Source organism: Scyliorhinus torazame, chromosome 18 (genome assembly GCF_047496885.1).
Source record: "Scyliorhinus torazame isolate Kashiwa2021f chromosome 18, sScyTor2.1, whole genome shotgun sequence".
NCBI lineage: Eukaryota > Metazoa > Chordata > Chondrichthyes > Carcharhiniformes > Scyliorhinidae > Scyliorhinus > Scyliorhinus torazame.
This window is the reverse complement of record NC_092724.1, coordinates 63490788-63514011: the sequence shown is the minus strand read 5'-3', so window position 1 is coordinate 63514011 and position 23224 is coordinate 63490788. Positions and strand designations below refer to the sequence as shown.

Below are 23224 nucleotides of genomic sequence, written 5' to 3'. Positions count from 1 at the left end.
AGGATCGCTTTGTGCATTTCTTGGAGTGTGCCTCCTCCTACATTCTGTGGGTCGGGAAGGGCTGCCACGACTGAAGGGTCGAGGCTTTAAACTGTGAGCTTCACTTGCTCCTTTTCATCCAGGCCGTACATGTTCACCTGCTGTTTTACTCTAGCAAAGAACTGGTGGGGGTCCGATGTGGGTAGGAACAGTGTTATTTTATCACACGCGTCCCGTAATGGGTTACAGTTAACGGGGTCGTGTACAGGAAATCTGGGTCTCCTTGTGTTGTGGCCCTGCGCTGTGTGGTTACAGACTTCATAGGGGTGTGTTCTGCCTGTGCAGTCAGGGGTTGGGGTGCTTTTCGTTTCTGGGGTTTTTCCTGTGTACATGTTCTGGGGCAGTCTCATTTAACTCCTGCAATTGGGGCCGTTTTCCTGGTCTAACTGGGGTCCAAACGTGCTCTGAAACCCATTCTGAATGGAAAGCAGAGATTGCAATACTGCAATTTGCTTCCGGCACTTTGCGTGATCTACCGAGCTCTGCCTTTGTTCCGTCGTGGAAGTGTGGAGTGCTCGTAGGGCTGCTTTTAAGTCATTGCACTGTTTCTGCAACTGCACAACCTGTTGTTCGGTTTCCTGTCTTACTAAGACCGCGCGTTGCGTGTCTTGGTATGCCTTATCATATTGGGTCTGAAAACTACTCAAATGGGCGAGACAAGACTGGTGTGCCATCTTGACACCAGCCACCTCCTTGTCCCTCGCCGCTAACTCTATTCCCTGTTCTCCTTCTCAAATTCGCTCACATCTCCTTCACTATTCCTGTCACTCTCTTCAATCTCTCTACGGAGCATCCTAACGACCTCCTCTGTGCCTCGCAATTGTGCCAAGCAGGACACGATTGCCATCGGCTTGCGAGCTTTCCCTCAGCTCTTCTTATGGATCTCTGTCCGGTTCTCCCACCAAGTATGCCCTATACTTCCGGGACCTGTTTCATCATTGGCGCAGAATTCACTCCAAACAGGGAATCCTTTCCCTTTGAGGTATTTTCTGATCTCTTCTTCCCATATGGGACACTGTTCTCCTCTACTGGTCGCTGCGACCTCGAATTCCCGGGGGTTCATAAGGCGTTCCATTGCCTTCATTGCCATTTTCTCTATCTCTGGGTTCTCTACTGAATTTGGAACAGTGGATGATAAAGCGGTTATGTAAACACGGGTCCGGCTTACGCTAATTTCCGGCCTACATAACTCCCAACAGTGTTATGCAACAAAATCTCTCAGGTTTACCTTATATCCCTGTTAGTACACATGCATTAACACACTTCAGAATCTTGAAGTTTGATCAGTATCATTCTTACACTTGTGGTTTTTCTGTTTACAATTGGATTCCAATTCAAATTTGGGTTCTCTCGGAGTGACTAGGCCACTTCTAGGTCAAGTCCCACCAGAGTCGCCAGTAAATGTTGCTCTCTTTGGTTGGCTCTGAATATGGCGGTCAATATGGTCGCCTTCCTTAATCCTAATTATGTTTGCTCTAGAGTTGCCAGGTATCTTTCGATACTGCCACAAGGTTCAAACCCGAATACTGATCAAAAGAGCCAATACACCAGTTAGTTAGTTCAAAGTCAATACTATTTATTTACACACACAGTAATATCTACTCATGCACAAAATACTACAGACTAAACTATCACTACTGCTAAAGCCTATACTTAGCTTCAGGTGCCCACTCAGTCAGAGTAACAATGGCCGTTGTTCGGATCTGAGGCTGCTGGGGTCGAAGTGGTAGAGGGGAAACAGCTAAGGTCGTCCGTCTGGTAGCGAGCGTTGACCTTGGACTTACTTGCTTCTGGTGCAGCTGGTGCACGGGTCTCTCCGCTGTGAGGGCCAAGTCCAAGAGAGCGATTCTCTCTTGGGGCCTTCTTCTTATACCCAAAGGGGGTTTCGCGCGCTTTTGGGCGGACCTTGAACTTGACCCCAATTAATTGGACCGCATCTTGATCATCCGCATTGATCCTGACCAATAAAGGGGTAGGTGTCCTGATGGCTGGGCCTGTCCTAGGTGGCCGTTGGCCTGCTTTGTTTCCTGCTTTCGGTTTGGGGAACTGGTGCCGCGAAGTCTGGAGCCAGATCGATTACTTAAGTATCTCCCTTTGTTCCCGGAGATGGGCCATCCATATGCTAATGGGCCTACAGGTTCAGTCTTGTCTGGGAGCTACGGCTCCAATATGCAGACAGGCTCTGTGCCTGCTTGCTTTCTTAACGTTGTCCATTTTTCCCTGCAATCTTTGCAAATGTCCATTTTGTATTCTGGAAGTGGCCATCCCAGAAGACTACATTGCCTTGTGGCAATTTACTGGAATGTTTAAAATTAAACATAAGGGATTATTGCCGAAAGGTATGTCTATTCGCGAATCTAACCACATAGGAAATATTTGTGAGGGAATATTCCACTCAACTGATGTTACATGTATAAATGTAATCTTGTGTGTGTAAGTTTTCTTTTCTTTTTGTTAATGAATGTTTTCATTTAATATTTAAACAAATGTGTTACTGTAATGTGTGGCTTCTGACATCATTACACATATCTTCTTGTCAAAATACAAAAAGAAAACAGTTGTGATAGCTTGCCAAGTTTCCCTTTGGGATCTGTTTTGCACAGCAATTACCATCTACTGAATCATAATAATACATAATATAAACTTTCATCAAGTAAAAAAAAAACTAGCCTGGTCCAGTAGCATGCCCAGCAGTGAAAGCAATGTGCATGTGACATGTGAGCACACTAGAAGATCTGGTTGATGAAGGGACACACAGTGAGAGATTGTGACATAGCAGTAATGTCAACTGATTAGTAATCCAGGGGCCCAGGCTAATGCTCTGGGGACAGGGGTTCAATTCCGACTATGGCAGCTAGTGGAATTAAAATTCAGTTAATAGCTCTGGAATTCAATAGTGACCATGAAACCATTGTTAATTATTGTAAAAACCCATCTTAGTCATTAATGCCCTTTAAGGAAGGAACTCTACCGTCCATATCTGGTCTGATGTACATGTGACCCCAGACCCACAGCAATGCGGTTGATTAATTTTGGAAATTATTTTTATTAAATTTTTAACCTTTCATACAAAAGAATATGAAAGGCATGAACCATAACAAACAATCTTTAATAAGATTCCATTGATTAACACATTTTACAAAAACTCTCACCTACCTGGGCTCCCCCCCCCCCCCCCCCCCCCCCACCTGCCCCCATAAACAAGTAAGCCCCCATCCCTCCTTAAACTCTTGCAGTGACAAATTCTTTGAAATACACTGTGACCGGTCGCCATCTTCGATATAACCCCTCAATCGATCCTCTCAAGGTATATTTGACCTTCTCGAGGCACACAAACGCCATCAACTCACCTAGACATGCTGAACCTTCGGCGGTGTCGCAATCCTCCAGTCGAATGAGATGTGCGTCCGAGCCAACATCAAAGCAACGGCCAGGACATCAGCCCCTGCTCCCATCAGCAGTTCCTGCACATCGGAGACCCCAGAAATCGCTAACTTCAAGAAAGGACCCCCAAAACTCCACCAGCCTGGGGAATAACCAGAACATGTAGGTGTGTGCTGTGCGTGCCCCCTTGAACAACCTGTCTTGTTACCTGTGAGATAGGTAACTAGTGCTACTCAATCCTTGGTTGATGGTGAGGTCTTCTGAATCTGGATGAAGAAGACTCAAACTCGTCCAGTAACAACAAAGGTTTATTGAGTAACTATAACAACAAGTTCATGAGTTCTTTACTTTAACTTTGCTACTAATGATAAGGTTAACAAGATATAACACCAGTGACTATATGTAACTCCACTAACTATCTTTACTATTCTGATATTACCCTGATCACAGTGTACCCGAGAGAGAGAGACTGAGGGAGACACAATGTGGTTGCTTTTTATACCCCTGTTGGTACTGCCCTCTAGTGATCATGTGGTGCTGCTGATCACACATTAACCCCTTGTGTACATGCACATACAGAGATCTCTACACCCCCTCCTTTTTTTTGTGTTACATATTTTCTGTATGTTGTAAAGAAAATTGAACAAACATAATAAATGCAATGAACTGGAGACAGGTAAGACAAATAAAGCTGTGTACAATCTGTGATGGTAATGATGACTGTACAAAGCCAATCAATGTTGAAAGAGTCCAATCTGAACAAGAAAGAGTCCAAGCTTTATGAATTTGATCAGTTGGGTTGCTTTCTTCTTCTGTCGTCGAGGTGGCAATGTTGATGTCGTCATTTTGGTGTGAACATCGTCAGTGTTCATGTGTGTAAGTGACCTGCAAGTCATCATGAGGTGTTCGAATGGACGAAGCAGCTTGTTGTCAGCCCCAGACATTTTTCTTTTGTGCTTGCGGTATTGAATCCGTACGTCCTCGTTCTTGAAAGCTGGGTTAGTTGCTTGTTGTGGTGCAGATATGAAATTGAGAGATTTGTTGTCAGGGAATGTAATGTTTGTAGTCTTACCACCGTTTTGAACTGTGCTTGTACATTGTCCTTTGTGTGTATAATTGCGATATGATGTACAGGTTGTTGTGTCATTGTTGTTGTTTTTGTTGGTGCCGTAGTTATTCCTGTTGTTGTTGTTGTTGCAGTTTTGCTCACTGCCTGTACCATGTATAGTATTCGAGTCATACTCAAAGGTGTTTGTGTCAGTGGCCTTTTTAGTAGCCAATGTTACGTTGAGCGTTTTTTTTTGAATTATGAGAATGACCTGATGTTGCATTGATGTTGGTGACATCAGTCATTTGTGGAGGATTTGATTGCTCTTCTTTGCATCCTTGGTGCTCCTCGCCTGGAGACATTTTCAAGATTTCAAATGACGTGGTCTCACTGGACCCAAGAGTAGTCCAACTCTGTGCTTCTGTACAGACGAGCTGAGATCTGTCAGTCTCGCTGTGATCCTGCACACTCTGTATGTCGAGTGTGATCACTTTTTCACTGTTTTTACATACAGTGGACAGGCATTCAATGTCTTCTTGCTGCTTACATGAGCTGGGTAGACTTTCATAGTCTGCTGCTGGTTGCTCAGATAAGGCGGAAAGACCTTCATAGTCTTCCTCATGCACGGTTGTCGCGCCGGGGTCTGTAATTGCGTCCATTCTGGAGTCTGTCAATGAGCTGGCTGTGGAGGCTAATATCACTCCCTTTGTGGAGTCAATCTGTGCTCTCCTCTTTGGGTGTTGCAAACTGCTTGTTCCAGGGTGGTGCGGCGGTGATGTTTAACTGTAGGTGGAGGGTCGGGCTTACTTCTGTCGTTGGAGAAAAAGTTTTGTAACTTTAAAACTCTTGTTGTTTACTTTCGGACATTTCGGATGAGGCGTGGTGACTATTATGTAAGGTTCCTCGGTTGATTGAACCATGTCCACGCCGTATGAGTAGTCACAGGCTAGGTCAGCATTTTCAGATAAGTAATCACCATAGGTTGGTTTGTGTTCCATTGATGCAACGTTCCTAACATCGCAGGGCCTTAGATTTTGTCCTTTGGAATTCATGTGTAGGACAGCTCTACATTTAGAGGCATAGTGGTTGTATTTTCCACATCTCAGGCACTGTTTGTCAAAGGCCGGACATTGCCCTTTTAAATGGGCGTAGCCGCAGTGAAGACACATCAACACGCTGTCCCCCCATGCTTGCGCATGCGCAGTAGTCTTTTCTTCCGGGTCCAATCTTCGAGCGAACTGCGCATGCGTGTGGGACATTTCTAGGTTCGCGCGTGCAGGATTGCCTATGGAGGAACGCCTTTGAGATGCCTGGGCCACCATTTTGACGGATCCAACTTCGTGGTGGAGGCCTTGATCCCGGTGAGTAAATTGTTCATACTGTGCTTCAGTAATTTCATGAGCAGAGCATTTTTGAATGGCCATTTCAAGTGTTAGGTTTCTGTGTTTCAGAAAGGACATTCTGAGTCCCTCATCAGAGATGCCACTGACAATTTGGTCCCTGATGAGGGAGTCACGGAGGTTTTCATAATTGCAGGATTGGACCATCAGCTTTAAGTCAGTGAGAAAGCTGCTGAATGTTTCGCCTTGTCTTTGTAGGCGCCTGGTGAATTTAAAGCATTCAAATGTCCCATTAACCTCAGGTTTGCAGTGGTTGTCAAATTTTTTTATAAATATGTCCAGTTTGTTCTTGTCCTCCCCTTCCGCATAAGTAAATGAATTATATATATCAATGGCCTGTTGCCCTGCCGCAGATAAGTGGTAGGCAATTTTTTTAGAATCTGGCGCAGCGGTAATGTCCTTAATTTCCATAAATAAACTAAATTCTCGAAAGAACATTTTCCAATTATACTGGAGATTACCAGAGGTTCTGAGTTGCTGTGGTGGTGGAAAACCCATCTTACGGGTTGTTGTTTTCTTGCCCGAGAGGTCCAAATGCTGCGAAAGCTTCCGTGGTCGAAAATCTATCCAAATTTGTTTTCTTTTTCATTTCTTCTTGTCTAACCTTATCTAACTAGTTATTTCAAAGTCAAGACGTCTGGTGCCATGTTTTGTTACCTGTGTGATAGGTAACTAGTGCTACTCAATCCTTAGTTGATGGTGAGATCTTTTGAATCTGGATGAAGAAGACTCGAACCCATCCAGTAACAACAAAGGTTTATTGAGTAACTATAACAACAAGTGCATGAGTTCTTCACTTTAACTTTGATACTAATGATAAGGTTATCTAGATCTAACACCAGTGACTATATGTAACTCCACTAACTATCTGTGCTATTCTGATATTACCTTGTTCACAGTGCACCCGAGAGAGAGAGAGACTGAAGGAGACACAATGTGGTTGCTTTTTATACCCCTGTTGGTCCAGCCCTCTAGTGATTGTGTGGTGCTGCTGATTACACATTAACCCCTAGTGTACATGCACATAGAGAGATCACTACATAACCTGCACACCTATCTTCTGTCTCTTCAAAAAAGCAGCTCATCCTCGCTTTAGTGAGGTGAGCGCGGAAAACTATCTTTAACCGAATGAAGCTCAGTTTCGCGCAAGACGATGCTGCATTCGCCCCCCTCAACACCTCACATCACATCCCTTCCTCTAGTATCGACCCCAACTCCTCCATCTATTTTTCCTTCACTTCACCCTGCCAACCAGACCCAACTCCTCCACCGCTATACGTTGGTTAATCCCGGACGTACTAACCTCCACCAATCTTGAGCAGGGTAAAATCTGTTCCAACAGGTGGATTGCTGAACCACCGGAAAGGCTGGACAAACCTTCTCAACCCAGCTCCACATCTGAAGGTACCTAAGTCCGTCTGTGTCCGAAAGCCCATATTTCCCCTTTAACTCTTAAATACTCTTAAATACCCTCTACAATGGCTTAGCAAGCCACTCAGTTGAGTCAAAACCACTACAAAAAGGAATGAAACTGGATGAATCACCCAGCATCGACTGAGGCACCAGAAACATAAACAGCACCCCTGTCGACCATTCAAATTCATCCTTACTAACACCTCGGGGTCATGCCAAAATTGTGAGACCTGTCGCACCAACTGGTCAAACAACAGCCTGACATCGTCATTCTCACAGAATCATACCTTACAGACAATGTACCAGACAACACCATCACTAACCCTGGGTATGTCCTGTACAACCAACTGGAAAGACCCAGCTGAAGTGAGGACACAGTGTGTAAGAGTCCTTTCTGTTTCCCCCAGAGCCGCTCAGCACCTGACCACATTACAACCATAATAATAATAATCTTTATTGTCACAAGTAGGCTTACATTTACATTTACACTGCAATGAAGTTATTGTGAAAAGCCCCTAGTCGCCACACTCCGTCACCTGTTCAGGTACACAGAAGAAGAATTCAGAATTTCCAATTCACTTAAAAGCACATCTTTCAGGACTTGTGGGAGAAAACCGGAGCACCCGGAGGAAACCCACGCAGACACGGGGAGAACGTGCAGACTCCGCACAGGCAGTGACCAAAGCCAGGATTCGAACCTGGGACCCTGGTGCTGTGAAGCAAGAGTGCTAACCACTGTGCTACCGTGCTGCCCCAATCAAGGACAGAAGAGCTGAACTCCAGAGGTGAGGTGAGACTGACTTCCCTTGGCATCATGGTAACATTTGACCAAGTATGGCATCAAGAGCCTTAGCAAAACTGGAGTTTATGAGAATCAGGGGAAAACGTCCCACTGGTTGGATTCTTACCTGGTACAATGCAAGCTAGTAGTGGGTGTTGGAAGTCAGTCATTTTAACTCTCGAATATCACCAGGGGTTCCTCAGGGTAGTGCCCTAGGCCCAACCATCTTCAGCTGCTTCATCAATGGCCTTCCTTCCATCAAACGGTCAGAAGTGAGAATGTTCGCTAATGACTGCACAATGTTCAGCACCATTTGCAGCTCCTCAGATACTGAATGTTCAAATGCAGCAAGAGCTGGACAATATCCAGGCATGCCTGACAAGTGGCAAGTAACATTCCTGCCACTCAAGTGCCAGACAATGACCATCTCCAACAAGAGAGAATCAGAGGCAGCAGGGTGGCACAGTGGTTAGCACGGCTGCCTCACAGCACCAGGGACCTGGGTTTGATTCTGGCCTTGGGTGACTGTCCGTGTGGAGTTTGCACTTTCTCCCCGTGTCTGCATGGGTTCCCTCCAGGTGTTCTGGTTTCCTCCCACAGTCCAAAAATGTGCAGGTTAAGTGGATTGGCCATGATAAATTGATCCTTAGAGTCCAAAGATGTGCAGGTTAACTGGGGTTAGGGGGTATGGTGGGGCGTGGGCCTAGATAAGGTGCTGTCAGAGAATTGGTGCAGACTCAATGGGCCAAGTGGTCTACCTCTGCAGTGTAGGGATTCTATGAATTCTATGGAATCTCACCATTTCCCCATGATATTCAGTGGCATTACCATTGCTGAATCCCCCAGTATCAACATCTTGGGGGTGACCATTGACCAGAAATTTAACAAGACTAGCCATATAAAAACTGTGGCTACAGGAGCAGCTCAGAGGCTTGGCTTGAGTGTAAGTCACCTCCTGACTCCCCAAAGTTTTCCACCATCCCCAAAGCACAAGTCAGGGGTGTAACGGAATATTCCCTACTTGCCTGGCGTGCAGCTCCAACCACACTCAAGTCGCTTGACACCATCCAGGGCAAAGCAGCCCGCTTGATTGGCCCCCCAACCACCACTATCAATATTTTCTCCCTCCACCACCAATGCACATTGGCAGCTGTGAGCACCATCTCCAAGATGCAATGTAGGAACTCACCAAGGCTCCTTCGACAGCATCTTCCAAACCCACACCTCTACCATCTGGAAGGACAGGGGCAGCAGGTGCATGTGAACACCACCAGCTAGAAATTCCCCTCGAAGACACGCACCATCTTGTCTCGAAAATATGTTGCCATTCCTTCATGTTGCTTGTTCAAAATCCTGGAACTCCCTCCCTCACAGCACTTTAGATATACCTATATCATAGGGACTGCTGCGGTTCAAGAAGGCAGCTCATCACCACCTTGGCAAGGGCAATTAGGGATGGGCAATAAATATTGGCCTAGCCACCGATGCCCCTATCCCATGAAAGAATAAAAGCAATAATAAAAGTCAGAATGCTACTGAAGGACAATGTCACTCCAGCAGAGAGGGATTGATTATCAAAGGACAGAAGCATGTCTACTGTGCAACATGTAGCGGTATAAATCTGCTTAATCATTTAGAATGCCCACACCATCCATTGGTAACTCTGACTTTGATAAGCACAATCAGTTACCAATACAGATGCAGTATCAGCAAGATTGAGAAGGTTTTGATTCCACAATCCCACTTCACTGGTCTGAGCAGACAATCTGGGCAGGCACTCTCAGTGTAATCCTGAGGGATTGTTGCTCTGTCAGAGGTGTAGTCTTTTAGCTGACATATTAGACCAGATCCACACCTGCTCTCTCGTGTGAACATAAAAGTTCCCATGCACTGCTCCTGGTTTTTGAAAACAGAGCAACGTCTTCTTCTGGTGTGTAATGAGCTTGTGTACTTCACTCATCATCAGGCTGCTGAACCCGAGGAATAGGTGCTACGTGTTCTAATCTAGAAAGTAACCGTGTGAAGGATAAAACTGGAGCCAACCTTTGCACACTTGGATAAGCATTTATTTAAAGAGATACACTTTGCAAGCATACCCCGCCTAACCCAACAATCACAGTTTCAGTCTCTTTCTATTTATTTGGACACATTTGAATCCCTTAGTGCCCACCGCATGCAGTTGAATACGAACTTCTGGGTCAGAAACCACAGAGCTACACTATTAAAACTTATACTATACCATTTAAAATAAATCCACGTACTAGTGTTTTTGAAACAGCACCATGGGACTTGGTGTGTAAATGTGTTGATTATCAAAGTTGCATAGCTCATTTCATAATATAGGGCACAGGTCATGAGAAAAGTCACAGATTGAATTACAAATGGGGACATAGATCGCGACGCACACACAATTCTGATTTACACTGGAATGGATAAATAGTGTCACTTACTTATCTTCTCCACGATAAACTGGTTGATAGTGGATCTGAATCCCAGTGGGTTTGTTGCTGTCACTTTCAATGTGTAAGGAATCTTTGAAAAGAGTTGGATGTCCTCAATTATACAGTTCCCCTGCAGCGTCTCTTCACTTGAGCAATGTTCAGCATCTCCAATTCCATATCTTTCAAAAATATAAAGGGATTTCCATCAATACAAATCAAATCAGAAATACCAATAGGCTGATTATTAATTGAGCACCAGAGGCATTCCTAATGGTTTTCCCTGGGAGTTTGGTCTGTAGCTTTAGAGGGTAAAGGCTCATTGCAGGAACATATGAGACAGAAAGGAGCACCCCAACTCTCCTCCCATGTATTCCAGGGACAGCATTTATTCAGTAATCCAGCACAAGTTCAGCGACAAGAGCCAGGAGTTTACAGGAAGTGTAGCTGACTGGGAGCAGAGTCGGAGGGCGGAGATCTAGTTAGTCCACACAGCAGCTATATTCTGTAAGGTAAGAGGGGATGGAGGCTAGGCCAGTTACATGCTCCTCCTGTAGGATGTGGGTGGTGAGGGATACCACCGGTCTCCCCGCTGACTATACCTGCGGGAAGTGCACCCAACTCCAGCTCCTCAAAGACCGTGTTAGGGAACTGATGCTGAAGCTGGATGAACTTCGGATCATCCGGGAGGCAGAGGGGGTGATTGAGAAGAGTTACAGGGAGGTAACCACACCCAAGGTACAGGACAAGAATAGCTGGGTTACAGTCAGGGGGAAAAAAACAAACAGGCAGACAGTGCAGGGATCCCTCGTGGCCGTTCCCCTTCAAAACAAGTATACCGTTTTGGATGCTGTTGGGGGGGATGACCTACAGGGGGAAGGCCCTAGCGGCCAGGTCTCTGGCACTGAGTCTGGCTCTGGGGCTCAGAAGGGAAGGGGGGAGAATAGAAAAGCAATAGTTGTAGGAGATTCAATGGTTAGGGGAATAGATAGGAGATTCTGTGGTCGCGAGCGAGACTCCCAGAAGGTATGTTGCCTCCCGGGTGCCAGGGCCAGGGATGTCTCGGATCGTGTCTTCAGGATCCTTAAGGGGGAGGGGGAGCAGCCAGAAGTCGTGGTGCACATTGGTACCAACGACATAGGTAGGAAAAGGGGTGTGGAGGTAATAAACAAGTTTAGGGAGTTAGGCTGGAAGTTGAAAGCCAGGACAGGCAGAGTTGTCATCTCTGGTTTGTTGCCGGTGCCACGTGATAGCGAGGCTAGGAATAGGGAGAGAGTGCAGTTGAACACGTGGCTGCAGGAATGGTGTAGGAGGGAGGGCTTCAGGTATTTGGATAATTGGAGCGCATTCTGGGGAAGGTGGGACCTGTACAAGCAGGACGGGTTGCATCTGAACCAGAGGGGCACCAATATCCTGGGAGGGAGGTTTGCTAGTACTCTTCGGGAGGGTTTAAACTAATTTGGCAGGGGAATGGGAACCGGATTTGTAGTCCAGCAACTAAGGTAGCCGATATTCAGGACGCCAAAGCATGTAATGAGGCAGTGGGGAAGGGAACACTGACAAAGGAGAGTATTTGCAGGCACGGAGATGGGTTGAAGTGTGTATACTTCAACGCAAGAAGCATCAGGAATAAGGTGGGTGAACTTAAGGCATGGATCGGTACTTGGGACTACGATGTGGTGGCCATCACGGAAACTTGGATAGAAGAGGGGCAGAAATGGTTGTTGGAGGTCCCTGGTTATAGATGTTTCAATAAGATTAGGGAGGGTGGTAAAAGAGGTGGGGGGGGGGGGTGGCATTATTAATTAGAGATAGTATAACAGCTGCAGAAAGGCAGTTTGAGGAGTATCACCCTATTGAGGTAGTATGGGTTGAAGTCAGAAATAGGAAAGGAGCAGTCACCTTGTTAGGAGTTTTCTATAGGCCCCCCAATAGTAGCAGAGATGTGGAGGAACAGATTGGGAAACAGATTTTGGAAAGGTGCAGAAGTCATAGGGTAGTAGTCATGGGCGACTTTAACTTCCCAAATATTGAGTGGAAACTCTTTAGATCAAATAGTTTGGATGGGGTGGTGTTTGTGCAGTGTGTCCAGGAAGCTTTTCTAACACAGTATGTAGATTGTCCGACCAGAGGAGGGGCAATATTGGATTTAGTACTGGGTAATGAACCAGGGCAAGTGATAGATTTGTTAGTGGGGGAGCATTTTGGAGATAGTGACCACAATTCTGTGACTTTCACTTTAGTAATGGAGAGGGATAGGTACGTGCAACAGGGCAAGGTTTACAATTGGGGGAAGGGTAAATACGATGTTGTCAGACAAGAATTGAAGTGCATAAGTTGGGAACATAGGCTGGCAGGGAAGGACACAAGTGAAATGTGGAACTTGTTCAAGGAACAGGTGCTACGTGTCCTTGATATGTATGTCCCTGTCAGGCAGGGAAGAGATGGTCGAGTGAGGGAACCATGGTTGACAAGAGAGGTTGAATGTCTTGTTAAGAGAAAAAAGGTGACTTATGTAAGGCTGAGGAAACAAGGTTCAGACAGGGCATTGGAGGGATACAAGATAGCCAGGAGGGAACTGAAGAAAGGGATTAGGAGAGCTAAGAGAGGGCATGAACAATCTTTGGCGGGTAGGATCAAGGAAAACCCCAAGGCCTTTTACACATATGTGAGAAATATGAGAATGACTAGAGCGAGGGTAGGTCCGATCAAGGACAGTAGCGGGAGATTGTGTATTGAGTCTGAAGAGATAGGAGAGGTCTTGAATGAGTACTTTTCTTCTGTATTTACAAATGAGAGGGGCGATATTGTTGGAGAGGACAGTGTGAAACAGATTGTTAAGCTCGAGGAAATACTTGTTAGGAAGGAAGATGTGTTGGGCATTTTGAAAAACTTGAGGATAGACAAGTCCCCCGGGCCTGACGGGATATATCCAAGGATTCTATGGGAAGCAAGAGATGAAATTGCAGAGCCGTTGGCAATTATCTTTTCGTCTTCACTGTCAACAGGGGTGGTACCAGGGGATTGGAGAGTGGCGAATGTCGTGCCCCTGTTCAAAAAAGGAACTAGGGATAACCCTGGGAATTACAGGCCAGTTAGTCTTACTTCGGTGGTAGGCAAAGTAATGGAAAGGGTACTGAAGGATAGGATTTCTGAGCATCTGGAAAGACACTGCTTGATTAGGGATAGTCAGCACGGATTTGTGAGGGGTAGGTCTTGCCTTACAAATCTTATTGAATTCTTTGAGGAGGTGACCAAGCATGTGGATGAAGGTAAAGCAGTGGATGTAGTGTACATGGATTTTAGTAAGGCATTTGATAAAGTTCCCCATGGTAGGCTTCTGCAGAAAGTAAGGAGGCATGGGATAGTGGGAAATTTGGCCAGTTGGATAACGAACTGACTAACCGATAGAAGTCAGAGAGTGGTGGTGGATGGCAAATATTCAGCCTGGATCCCAGTTACCAGTGGTGTACCGCAGGGATCAGTTCTGGGTCCTCTGCTGTTTGTGATTTTCATTAATGACTTGGATGAGGGAGTTGAAGGGTGGGTCAGTAAATTTGCAGACGATACGAAGATTGGTGGAGTTGTGGATAGTAAGGAGGGCTGTTGTCGGCTGCAAAGAGACATAGATAGGATGCAGAGCTGGGCTGAGAAGTGGCAGATGGAGTTTAACCCTGAAAAGTGTGAGGTTGTCCATTTTGGAAGGACAAATATGAATGCGGAATACAGGGTTAACGGTAGAGTTCTTGGCATTGTGGAGGAGCAGAGAGACCTTGGGGTCTATGTTCATACATCTATGAAAGTTGCCACTCAAGTGGATAGAGCTGTGAAGAAGGCCTATGGTATGCTCGCGTTCATTAACAGAGGGATTGAATTTAAGAGCCGTGAGGTGATGATGCAGCTGTACAAAACTTTGGTAAGGCCACATTTGGAGTACTGTGTACAGTTCTGGTCGCCTCATTTTAGGAAGGATGTGGAAGCTCTGGAAAAGGTGCAAAGAAGATTTACCAGGATGTTGCCTGGAATGGAGAGTAGGTCTTACGAAGAAAGGTTGAGGGTGCTAGGCCTTTTCTCATTAGAGCGGAGAAGGATGAGGGGCGACTTGATAGAGGTTTATAAGATGATCAGGGGAATAGATAGAGTAGACAGTCAGAGACTTTTTCCCCAGGTGGAACACACCATTACAAGGGGACATAAATTTAAGGTGAAAGGTGGAAGATATAGGAGGGATATCAGAGGTAGGTTCTTTACCCAGAGAGTAGTGGGGGCATGGAATGCACTGCCTGTGGAAGTAGTTGAGTCGGAAACATTAGGGACCTTCAAGCAGCTGTTGGATAGGTACATGGATTACGGGAAAATGATATAGTGTAGATTTATTTGTTCTTAAGGGCAGCACGGTAGCATTGTGGATAGCACAATTGCTTCACAGATCCATTGTCCCAGGTTCGATTCCGGCTTGGGTCATTGTCTGTGCGGAGTCTGCACGTCCTCCCCGTGTCTGCGTGGGTTTCCTCCGGGTGCTCCGGTTTCCTCCCACAGTCCAAAGATGTGCGGGTTAGGTGAATTGGCCAATGATAAATTGCCCTTAATGTCCAAATAGCCCTTGGTGTTGGGTGGAGGTGTTGAGTTTGGGTAGGGTGCTCTTTCCAAGAGCTGGTGCAGACTCAAGGGGCTGAATGGCCTCCTTCTGCACTGTAAATTCAATGATAATCTATGATTAACCTAGGACAAAGGTTCGGCACAACATCGTGGGCCGAAGGGCCTGTTCTGTGCTGTATTTTCTGTTCTGTTCTGTTCTGTTCTATTACAAGGTGTTAAACTGGGCTGCTTCCTGCCGAGAGATAACCTTATTGAGAGAAGCCCATTCAGTTCAGAGAACCTTCCTGTGCCCCAACCCATTTACTGAACATCAGGCCCTATCCACTATCCATCTTATTCCAAATACTTAGCAGTCTTTGAGTAAAAATATTTTTTTTGATAATCATTGACTTTTCAATCATTTAAATGTTTCCCCTGGTCATACTATCTTGGCTTAATTTGAAGTAATTTGAAAGATTATTTTCCCAGGACAATTTAATATTAATTACATTCCTCCTTCCATTCTCTGCCTGAGGTGAGTCCACTGTGGATTTTTTTGCCATGGGTGGTGTTAGGCCCAGAGTTTACCGCAGCTGGAACGGCCCAAACCCTGTACTTATGGCAGTTTGGATTACTAACGCAAAACAATCTGAACTGTGGCCTTTCCCAGCTGGCACGTGGACAAGGCCTGAGGTTCGCCGGGACCTGAAGATGTCAACCACAGAGCAGAAAATGAAGGTTAGGATTGGTTTATTTATTTAAATTTGAATAATTTTGAATCTTTTTTCACGGCACACCTGTTTATCTTTATTCATTCATGTGGGCATTGCTGGCTGGGCCATCATATGTTAAGAGTCAACCACACTGCTGTGGGTCTGTAGGCCAGATCAGGTATGGACGGTAAATTTCCTTCAGAAAGGACATCGATAAATAGATGGGTTTTTATGACAATCAACAATAGTTTCATGGTCATCATTAGACATTTTACATTGAAAATAAAAATTCCCCATCTGCCATGGTGAGATTTGAACCCACACCCCCAGAACATTACCTGGGTCTCTGGATTACTAGTCCAGTGACAATACCACTATGCCACAACATCCCCTGACCAATCTGGAGCCTCTGGTCAAGTGATTTCTGATTAACTTCATTTTAAAAGCAGCCCAATGTGAAATGGATCCTATTAGCAGCTCTCAGACCCAAGCTACCACTGTCCCCATGGCCCTATTTCTTCCTTGACTTATTTCAGTCTGTGCCCTAACCTTTTTGTTATAACCCCCACGCGACCCACGGGGATAACCAGATTGATCTCCCCCTGGGGCCTGGCGAGCTCGAGCTCCCCCAGTGAGGGGCTGAGGCCCAGCAGTGGACGTGTAAATACCCCGAGGAAAAGGCCAGCCCAGGAAGGAGCCAGCATCTCAAAATGGTCCCGGCTGAGACTTGGGATGTTGCTTCGTTGCTGTATTTCCTAGCTGTGAGTCGGGAATAAAGTACTTTGACTGACATTTTCGGGACTCCTCATCGACTGCAATATTGGCAACAAGGATAAAACGGAGCTACAGATGGCATTGCAGGCGGCTCAGACTATGCCTGCTTCTGCCTCTACACAAAGAAGCAATGTTTGCACCGTTTCAAAAATGCTGCTGTTTGGTAGACTTGACATGTTTGATGTGGAAAACTGGGCTCAATATGCAGTGCGTATGAGCTATTTCTTCACAGCAAATGCTCTGACTGGGGAAGATTGCCAGAAGATGATTCTTTTGACCTACTGTGGGGCCGCCCACTCGCAGCGTCATAATGAGCTGAGAGTTCCCAGACTCCAAGACATTTGAGGAATTGGTGGCGAGTGTGATACCGATTTAATACGGCCGAGAGAATCCCGGGGAGTCTGTTACTGAGTTTCTGGCACGATTGTGAAAACTGGCGGAACACTGCGACTACAGGCCATCCCTACCCAATACGCTATGAGGCCGCCTTGTGTGCAGCGTAAACAACACGATAACGAGCGTGGAGAAGTGAGTCTGGGAGCTCCAGGGTTCTTCGGGAATGGAGGTGAATAGCGTAGGATGCCCGCTAGTCAAACAAGCAGCGGCCTCCGGGAGCAGGGCCTTTGGGACCCCACCCTTGCCCAAACACCATCGTGGCCAGGCCTGTTGGCTGAGGACCACTTCAGCCAGGCCAGACAGCTCCCCAAAACCACTGGAAGAGGATTCCCAGTGGTGCGGCACCTGTGGCGGGAGAAACCACAGGAACTGGCAAAGCCAGATCAGCCAACAAGAACCCAGGTCGAGGGAGGCTCCTACCTAGAGCCACGACCCTCCACCTAGAGCAGCCGGATGAGGTCAAGTCCATGCAGTTGAATTGCATCACCACATTCTAGGTCGCCCCCATCAAAATCACTATCCAGGTGAATGGTCACACACTCGAAATGGAGCTGGACCCCGGGGCTACAGTCTCAGTGAGTGAATGGCAGATGTTCGAAAAGATCCAGCATTTGACCCTAAGGTACACCGAGGTGAGGTTGGCAACATATCTGGGGTGACCAGGAGCCATCGCAGGTATAACGATGACCCCAGTTGCCTACAGATAGAGGTCTGTCAGGTTGTCCTTGATAGTTTTACGGGGCCCCAGCCAGAGCCTGCTGGGCCATGATTGGCTATAAAGGCTCCATTTGGACTGGCATCAGATTTTCCGGATAGGCACTGGGGGATTATACAAAGCCCTGTGGAAATATCTGGAGGTTTTCCAGGACGGCCTGGGTAAAATCAAAGGTGCTGTGGCCAAACTACATGCAAACCCTGAGGCCCAACTAAAGTACTTCAAGGCCCGTCCAGTTCCCTACGCATTGCTGACAAAGGTAGAAGACAAGCTCCACCATTTGGAAAGCCTAGGAATCACCCAGCTGGAACAATTTGCAGATTGGGCAGCGCCGGCATTCCGGGTACTGAAATCAGACAAAACCGTCCACTTCTGCAGGGATAACAAGCTAACAGTGAACAAGGCCTCTTGTTTGGACAGATTCGGAATGCCATGAATACAGGACTTCTACGCAAAGTTGGCTGAAGGACACACTTTTTCTAAACTGGACGAGTCACGCAAACCTCCAATTGGAGCTAGAATCAGGGGCGTCATTCTCCGACCCCCCGCCGGGTCGGAGAATCGCCAGGGGCTGCCGTGAATCCCACCCCCGCTGGTTGCCGAAGTCTCCGGCACCGGAGATTCGGCGGGGGCGGGAATCGCGCCGCGCCGGTTGGCGGGCCCCCCCGCTCGATTCTCCGGCCCGAATGGGCCGAAGTCCCGCCGATAAATTGCCTGTCCCGCCGGCGTAAATTAAAGCACCTATTTACCGGCGGGACAAGGTGGTGTGGGCTGGCTCCGGGGTCCTGGGGGGGGCGCGGGGCGATCTGACCCCGGGGGGTGCCCCCACGGTGGCCTGGCCCGCGATCGGGGCCCACCGATCCGCGGGCGGGCCTGTGCCGTGGGGGCACTCTTTCCCTTCCGCCTCCGCCACGGTCTCCACTGCGTGAGAAACTTTCAGCGGTCGCTGACGCTCCCGCGCATGCGCCGCCCCGACATGTCATTTCCGCACCAGCTGGCGGGGCAACAAAGGCCGTTTCCGCCAGCTGGCGGGGCGGAAATTCCTCCGGCGTCGGCCTAGCCCCTCAATGTTGGGGCTCGGCCCCCAAAGATGTGGAGCATTCCGCACCTTTGGGGCGGCACGATGCCCGTCTGATTGGCGCCGTTTTGGGCGGCAGTCGGCGGACATTGCGCCGCTTCGGGAGAATTTCACCCCAGGTTCCAGAAAATCTGTGACCATTAATCCCCACAGAGGCCTCTACAAACACACCAGGTTGCCATTTGGAGTGTAAGGCTTGCGCTATTTTCCAGAGAATCATGGAGAACATCCTACAAGGACTACCGCGACTGGCGGTCTACTCGGATGACATCCTGGTCACCGGAGCCACCCGAAAAGGAGCACCTGAGCAACCTGGTTTTCTGAGATAGGCAACCACCTTAAAAGAGGAAAATGCATTTTCTATACCAAAGAGATCACATACTTAAGGTATTGTGTCGACCGAGACAGCCTGCACCCAGTAGAGGTGCGAGCAATCAGACAAGCTCCCATGTTGGAGAGTGCAATCAAATTGCGGTGGTTCTCAGGACTCGTGAATTATTACAGGAACCGAAACCTGGCAACCATCCTCACATCAATGCACATGCTACTGAAGCATCATCAAGGTCACGGAGAGCGTCGCAAAAAGTAATCTTCACCAAAGTGAAGCGGCAGCTGTTGTCACCAGGATTATTGACCCATTTTTACCCCTCAAAGCTTTGTATGGTCACTTCTGGTCACTTCATCTTTTCATGTGGATTCGGGGCAGTGTTATCCCACTGCTTGGACGACAGAAAGGAGAGACCGATAGCCTATGCATCGCAGACCTTGGCGCTGTAGAGCGCAACTATGCCCAGATTGAGGAAGAAGGGCAGGCCATCGTCTTTTCAGTGAAGAAATTTAACCAGTACGTGTATAGGCATCGGTTCACCATCATAACGAACCAAAAGCCATTGCTCGGATTGTTTAAAGATTCCCTCAAAAGTATCTGCCCAGATACAGCGATGGACCTTATTGTTAGCAGCATACAAGTACTGTTTGAGCATCACTGGGCGTGCCGATCGCAAATGTGAACGCTTTGAGCCGGCCCCCGTTGTCGACACACCACATCTCCACCAAGGACTGACGAGATGGTAGCAACCTCAAATTTCCCGGATATCTTGTCAGTCACCGCCGCACAAATATGCAATTGGACGGAGAAGGACCCATTATTGGCAAAGTTACGCCATGTTGTCTTACACGGGGTCAGCAAGGGAAACTGCCTGAGGAGTTACAGGTTTTTGAGCCCAAGCAGCAAGAGCTCAGCGTGGAGGACTTCATCCCTCTGTGAGGAGCTTGTTTTGTGATCTCAAGTCAGGGCAGACAGACCATACTTCAAGATTTATACAATGGACACCCGGGGGTGTCAAAATGCTAGCCAGGAGCTAGGTATGGTGGCCATGTCTGGTTGGCGTGATCGAGCAACTGCCCTGCAATGCACCACTTGCCAGGAACATCAGAAGCTTCTGCCAGCCGCACCACTCCACCCATGGGAAAGGTCGGGCCAGCTTTGGGTGCGAGTACATGCAGAAGTTTCCGGCCCTTTTCAAAGCTCAATGTTCTTGCTGATAGTGGACGCCCATTCCAAATGGCTAGACGTCCATCGAATATCATTCACCACTTCAAAGGACAGCATTGAGAATCTACGACTCTCATTCACTACCCATGGCATCCCAGAAGTAATAGTCACAAACCCCAGTCACCACCGAGGAGTTTGCATGCTTTACGAAGACAAATGGGCTGAAGCACCTCCGGACAGTCTCTTACCACCCTTCCTCAAATGATCTGGCTGAACGAGCAGTACAGACTTTCAAGTAGGGCATGAGGAAACAGGCCACGGGATCCGTGAGACGAGGCTGGCGGGCTTCTTGTTCAGCCGGACCACACCACATATCACAGCCGGAGTGGCACCGGCAGAACAGTTCATGGGCCGGAGGCTCAGAACTAGCCTTAGCCTAACGTTCCCTGATATTAGCGGGAAAGTAGAAAGGAGTCAAGACTTTCAGCAATGGTAAACGGATGCAGGTCAGAGGTTCCCGACTGGGGGAGGGTGTGGCACAGTATACGTCCAAAACTTTGGTGATGGTGTGTCCGGTGGTGAAACAGACTGGACCGGTCTTGAACTCGATAAAGACAAGAGAATGGACAGTGCAGAAGCATCTAGACCACCTTCGGAACAGGAGGCCAGTGCCAGGACATACTCCATCGGAAGAATCATCTACCAGCACCCCTGGCCTGGCACAAGGGAATGTGGGACATCACCCCCTAGGAGCATCGACACGGAGATGCGTGAAGTGGAAGATTCAGGATCCGACATGGAGACTCAAACATCCTAGTTCTCGAATGATGGTTTCACCAGGGAATAGTCACCAATGGTAACCCCTGTCATGTGCGATTACCTTTAAGAAATGTGTGTTTATTAAATAGCTGTAGTGGATGTACCTTTAAGAAATGGGTGTTTATAAAATAGCTGTAGTGGATGTAACTTCAAGAAATGGGTGTTTATCAGTGATGTTAGAGTGTGGGTGGAGCTGGGCTGCCTGTCTGCTTTTACTTTCGCTTTGGGCTGTCTGCTACGGATGCATTTTAGTTTTGTTTTGAGAGCTTGATAGCTGCAGTCACAGCAAGAAGGTGTATTAGCCTCTCTCTCTGCAATCTAAAGACTGTCTCCAGATCCGTTGATGATTTTAAAATAATACCTGTTTCTGTAGAGAAGTTAAACCTGATGTCTTTCTGTAAAAAAGTTTTTTTTTAAATCTTATGGATGTTGCAAGGAAAGATTAAGAGTTACTAATCGAGTACTATATTCTTTGGGGGATTTATTGGTGTTGATAAGTGTTAAGATGTTTACTGGGGGTTGATAAAGTGGCAATTGGTTTCATAAATAAACATTGTTTTAATTTAAAAGTACTGTAGATCTCTGTTGCATCACACCTGCAGAGTAGGCTCGTGTATTCCCCATAACCACAATCTATTCAATGTTGTGGGTCAGGTGAACTCCATGATACACTTTGAGATTCACTAAACCCTGGTCCATAACACCCCCCTCCAGACGATTGACACAAATACGACATTCCTCAACAAGCTACACACCGCCACCCCCCCCCCCTCCCCCGCCCCCCACCGACCCCCTGACCCAGCCCCGCAACAGCCAGAGGTGCAATCACAGACAAAGTGGAGAAGACAACCTCCCCCACTCACTACAGAGGAACATACAAACTTTGGGGTGGGAGGGATGTTATAACCCCCATGAAATCCATGAGGTTGACCTGATTGATCGCTCCATGGGGCTCATGGAGTACGTGCTCCTCTGCTGAGGGGCACAGGCCCAACAGCAGGCTTGTTACCTCCCCGAGATAAAAGCTAGCCCAGGAGGGAGCCGGCATCTCAGGATGGTCCCGGCTAGGACTTGGACAGTTGCTTAGTGCTGTATTTCCTATCTGTGAGTGGGAAATAAACTACTTTTGACTCACATTTTCGGGACTCTTCATTGACTACTTTCCTCTTCCTGTGGCAAAGATTCATGTTTCAACAAATTCTGTATTTCTTCATAATGTCTCTCCTCCTGATCAGTGACCATTTGGAATTGAAGATGCCTCATTATTGACACACAATTCAGCAGAAAAAGTTTCCAACACCCCCCCCCCTCATATCCACTCCCCCCCCCCACCCCCCCACCCACCACTACCCCCCCCCCCCCCCCCCAAACCCCACCCCATTGTCCTCTACACACCCATCTATTTAATGGACTTTCCTTACCTGTATGTGACATTGATCCGTGTGGGAAGGTAGGTTTGGTTTTCCAGCTTCCAGGAGCAGACAACATTCAATGGATATCTGACTGACCAACATGCAACCTGAGGCTTTCCCGGCGGATCTGTAATTTGGAAATGATGATGGGTAATTGCAACACTTGAGGCGCAGAGTAGCAGTGACTCTCCTGTTCCTCTTCCTTGAGTTCCGTAACTCAGAATCGGTAATATACTGGGGTGGGGTAGGGGTGTACGGACATGGAGGAGGGTTAGTTACCTTAAGCTGACTTGCCAGGCAGAAAGCCCACTGGACTAGGTGCAGCACTGGTTTTACGACTCGCCCAATCAAAACTTAATTGAATGGAGCGTAAAGCCAGCATTGCACCCAATCCAGTCAGTTCTCGACAGTTGGGTTAAAATTCACCCCCCATAATGTGTATTACCATCACCATAACTCATTTTCTAAAACTCTGCTTATCGCACTGAGAGATGTCAGCCCTGGTACTTGGTGTCAGAGTCACAATTTTCCAGACAGTGTTAAACATAGCCAGATACAGAATTAATCTCCCTCTAGTTAGCTCTAATTAGGTGCAGAATTGCACCAATGTGAATTTTTCCATGTCACGACTCGGATTGAACTCTGGGTTGTTAATCAGGCTTATGCCTCAATTGTGATGTACTGGCCATAATTTCCAAGCTCCCCAGCATCATATTGAGGGGGGTTACCCCAAAGAAGTGC

General features: G+C 47.3%; 1 protein-coding gene across 1 annotated transcript in view; it reads right to left on the bottom strand.

Moving 5' to 3' along the window:
- The window catches only part of ebi3 (Epstein-Barr virus induced 3), a 50577-nt gene that overhangs the window by 13520 nt on the left and 13833 nt on the right, over positions 1-23224 (bottom strand). The window contains exons 4-5 of the mRNA XM_072481997.1: positions 22493-22610; positions 10516-10685 (exon numbers count right to left, since the gene is read on the bottom strand). Of these exons, the coding sequence (XP_072338098.1) occupies positions 10516-10685; positions 22493-22610 (288 nt within the window). The remainder of the gene's footprint in view (positions 1-10515; positions 10686-22492; positions 22611-23224) is intronic.